Raw genomic sequence first — 4,571 nt, 5'->3', positions numbered from 1 at the left:
AAACACTCGAATGACTATCTGGTTTATACAGTAATTTCTTCCTTTAGTCAGAAGAGGCATAGAAGATTCTTGAATGTCAAATGGGTTGCATATTATCTCCACAGTATCATGAAATGCCTTCATGTCCCTGTTATCACGTCTGGGTTGATGTGGCGTCCTCTGCTTCACTGGAGCCTCTCCTGGTTCGAAGCCACTAAATGACTTCATTTCAGAAACAGCAAGACTTCTTTGTGTAATTGTAATACACCATCGTCTGAATTTCCAAAATGTGTAATGCCTGTTGATGATGAAGCAGCATCACGGTTGCAGAGTCTGCTCTAGTGCGATGTCAATTGGTGACCTTGAATGGGAGTTCTTACTTCGTTTGGTTGAAAATGCATCTGCTTTTAGTACAGCCAATGCTGAGGGATCCAGCTTTTGCATTTTTGACAGAAACCATGTACCCCACCGAGCATAGTTAGGACGATTCAGGTAAAATCTTTATGTACAAATCGACATCATTCGTCCTAACAGCTCGTTGGATTTCTCTATACATGCGGTTGACCAGATAAATGTAGATAGCCCAATAAGCAGTTGCATTTCCTAGATTTCCTTCAATAACAGATTTAAAAAATCCTTGACATTCCTCAACTAATGTTTAACAGTCTTTTTGCTTGGATATCTCGAATAATGTACTATTATAAGGGAGTTCATGAACCCCCCGTTTACACAGTGACAAAGTTTTATTTTTCATTACATTTCTAATAACGAATAATAACGAGAAACAAAAATTAATGCAATACCTACAAAATACCCCACACTTCTCAAATCTTCCATCACCTGCGTTTTTTTTTAGTTCGGTAGTTCTTGTTACTGCCGCATGGAGCCAGTGCGAATGAATATATCGGCCACAGAGGGGGCCACTGTGAGCTTTCTGGCCCGCCAAACTATCAACTGAAAATTTCTGTCATTTGTGTTTTTCAACGATACAGTAAATATTCTTCAATTTGGAAGTATTTTTATTCACTCCTCTTTTACCTTGAATTAACTTTTACCCCGACCCCCGAACATTCTAGAACCTTCTAGAACTTTGTCCTATGGAACATTCTACAACTTTCCGGAACATTCCAGAACCTTCTAGGACTGTCCTCTGGAACTTTCTGTAACTCTCTAGAACCTTCTAGGACTGTCCTCTGGAACTTTCTGTAACTCTCTAGAACCTTCCAGAACTCTTTCCTCTTTAACCCTCTACAGTTTCCATTTGACAAGCAGTCAGACTAGTTGGAAGTGCATTTCCTTCAAACCAGAATGGTAAGAAGCTCCCATCATTATTAACCCACCCATAGTTTAATGAGTGGATACCACTGGTCGGATCATTTGTACCAGCTCGTTTCCAAAGAATTGGAATATAGTTTACAAGCTTTATATGTTATTCATCGGTTTATTGACATGGATGTAGTGATGCACAGTTGATTTTCATAACCTTTTCAGCTATTTTTCTACCAGAGGACAGTTTAATGAAGCTTTGATATCTGGCTTCATCGATGTTATTCAGGTGTTTGAAACCATAGATTCTGCAGATAAATTAAAAAAACTGCAGTTTTGTTAACCTTGTCAGTGCAGAGACTGCGGAGTGCTGCGTCCTTCTCCAATTTTGAAAAAGGCAAGCCTTTCCCTTTCCATAAAAAGCTGATGTGAAATCACATCCTGTTAAAGAGTGGAATGGAATGAAGGCTTCACAGAGACCAGGATGATTTGACTCCAAGTATTTTGGCAATGCCTGACGCATCTAAAGAGCGACGAGTATTTCTAGAGCCATAGCCCATCGTAAAGTATGAATCTGATTTCTTTTCAGCAAATGAAACTAAAAGAACCAACACATTGATGTCAGACGAACGAACTTAGGACATTTCCTGGAGTTACTGTTACACGAAAAATGAAAAAAGTATCTGCTTCCTCGTGATTTGCCTGATAATCTTCTGGTTCTTCAACTTGCAACATTCCCATTGAATTTACCCACAGCTTAACACTTCCCACCTTGTGAAACATAAAAAATCTTGTTGTGAATCACTGCGGCAAAGTGCTCCTCCCTGACTTCCTTCATCAAGAAAGCAGCAAATTCCTTTTTAACCCTGGAACGGTTACCCTCTAATTTGCTAACGTGGAAGGTAAGCCCGGGAGAATTTTACCCTAAATTAAATAATTAATGGAAAATACTTATGAACCAAAACATTTATTTTGAAGATATACAATGGAAATACACCTCTTCTTCTTTCATTATCCCTGTTTTAAATGAGAATTGCAATTTAATTAGTACATTAGAAAACCCTTCAAAAAGTAACAAAAAGTGATATTTAAAAAAACTTTATTATTAATTAGCCAAAAAAATAATAATCTATCTTCTTATCCTCTTGCATGTGTAGTCTTGGGTGGTGGGAGCATGCCCTGGCTGAGTCCTATCCCTTTATCTCTGCCACAAACTGTATGGGTGGCACAGAAAAAATAGGGTTATTTTAGTTGGCAAATAATGAATATCTCTATATATAATTTATATTTTCATCATCATCATATAATATATGTGAAACTTATATTTATATTTGTTTTACATGTAAATATATATTTATATATATATATATATATATATATATATATATATATATATATATATATATATATATATATATATATATATATATATATATATATATATATATATATTTATTTATATAACACTCACCAGCTACATGCAGTCACCACAAACAGGATACAGGTGGCGAGGGCACTTTGCCTTGGTGCACCTGTTGCATCTGTGCCGTGTCTTTCTATCACCGAGTAAGTACTTGGTCTTGCTGTCATTGATTAGGACCAGCTTGATGCCATACTTGGCCGGCTTAATAGGTATATACATCCTAAATGGGCATCGACCTCTAAAACCCAATAACTGCTCGTCAACTGTGAGGTTCTCATGGGGGACATAAAGTCGGCCACAGTTCCTATTGAAGAAGCCCCATACCTCCCTCACGGGTGCAAACTTGTCATCTTTCTTCCGAGCTTCCTGTGTTTCAAGGTCGTCAAATCTGAGACAGCGGATGAGGAATTTGAATCGAGCCTCGGACATAGCCACTCGATATAAAGAACATCCTACATCCAAGCTCCACATTTCTTCGGTGGGGATGTGCCCATCATTTTTCTCACCACTGATGACTAGGATACCCAGCAGTGCTCTTATTTCTTTTGGCTCGGTGTGCGCATAAGTTGCTGTCTGTCGACTATACCTGGGGGCAAGTACATCAATTTTCTGGTTAGTACACTTCACAATAATGTTGACAATCTCATCATTGAGGAACAAGCTGAATACTTCTTCAGGTGACGCAGCATCCCTTGCCTCCCCTGGAACAGGGCCGGGCGTGAAGCTCTGGATTATGTTCCTACTTGGTGTCCTAATGCTTGCTTGGGACTGTGGCCGGCAACTCCACCTAAACTGACTCCCACTGCTAAGCGTGCTGGTATTGAATGTGACGATGGAAAGCGTTTCACATTGGCGGCGGCAGCAACTTCTTCCTTTGCCAGTGGCAGCAGGGGATGGGGCATGGCTTGCATCAGAGGTCGAAGCAGTAGGAACTATATCAGAAGTTGATGGGGCAATGAAGTTGAGATCTTGGCGCTTGCTTGGTGTGGATGTAACTACCACCCTTCTTTTTTGTTTTTTCCTTTTACCACCACATACCTCCTCCCCATCGGCATCATCACTGCTGTCTTCACCTGGTATAAGAGTATGTTCCACATCGCTATCACTGTCATACAATAAGTCAGCTTCAAGTTCATCAATATCACCCTCAGATTCACTTTCAGAAATTAAATCTGTTAACCCAGTAGTGTTCATTACTTTCTCAAGTTCTTCATGTGTATATGTATGCTTTCGTTTTGCCATGGCTCACTTTTATTTAATATATTTTACCTGATAATACCTGAAAAGATTGAAAAAATATTAGAATAGGGGTTCACAATTTATAACGGTAATACCAGGAGAAAAACACCCAGGTGACACAACACACGCAATTGGTAACTGTGGGAGAAATTCTCCCGAAATGGGCCAAGGAGCAAAAACTAATGGAGATAGTTGGACCACACAACTACCCTTAGTCATGTCATACTAAACACTGCAGCTACTGGAAGTGTCAAGCTGGAGTCACACTGCCAGATGTATGAGTTACACAACCACCTCTAAAACACTGGGTGAATTCCACCCTGGTAACCGTTCCAGGGTTTAAAAAGACCATTTTGGAGAAGTTCTACTCCCTTATTTCGCTGTTGCTGTTCGGAACTGCCTATTTTGAGGACTTCGTTCAAGCCACATCTTTTTTTCTTTCATAATCTTTAATTGATGGCTGCATGTAGTGATCAAGTAGCAGATGGACATTAGGTTCTTTTCCACCACAAACCTTGACCATCACATTCCTAACTGTATGAAGAGCTGTCGTGAAGTGGTAGAACTTCATACAACAGAAGTCCCCCATCAAATAGAAGAGTCTTATGTAATATTGGGTGTCTGCTATGGTTCACACCTAGTTTCTTTTCGAGAATTCTTGTAA

The 4,571-nt window shown here is 39.4% G+C and overlaps 1 protein-coding gene across 1 annotated transcript; it reads right to left on the bottom strand.

Annotated features, from left to right (window-relative positions):
* Positions 1-2,377: 2,377 nt before the first annotated feature.
* Positions 2,378-3,942, bottom strand: LOC136839765 (piggyBac transposable element-derived protein 4-like). The gene is made up of 2 exons (XM_067106107.1): positions 2,717-3,942; positions 2,378-2,459 (listed from the first exon to the last, which is right to left on the bottom strand). Exon 1 carries the CDS (start codon positions 3,908-3,910, stop codon positions 2,720-2,722), a length of 1,191 nt encoding a protein of 396 aa, XP_066962208.1. The 5' UTR covers positions 3,911-3,942; the 3' UTR covers positions 2,378-2,459; positions 2,717-2,719.
* Between the last annotated feature and the right edge of the window lie 629 nt (positions 3,943-4,571).

This window comes from Macrobrachium rosenbergii, chromosome 6 (genome assembly GCF_040412425.1).
Source record: "Macrobrachium rosenbergii isolate ZJJX-2024 chromosome 6, ASM4041242v1, whole genome shotgun sequence".
NCBI lineage: Eukaryota > Metazoa > Arthropoda > Malacostraca > Decapoda > Palaemonidae > Macrobrachium > Macrobrachium rosenbergii.
This window is presented reverse-complemented; position numbering and strand designations above follow the sequence as displayed.

Excerpts from the sequence above, each read along its gene's own strand:
- LOC136839765 (XM_067106107.1), bottom strand. The coding sequence starts at position 3,910 with ATGGCAAAACGAAAGCATACATATACACATGAAGAACTTGAGAAAGTA.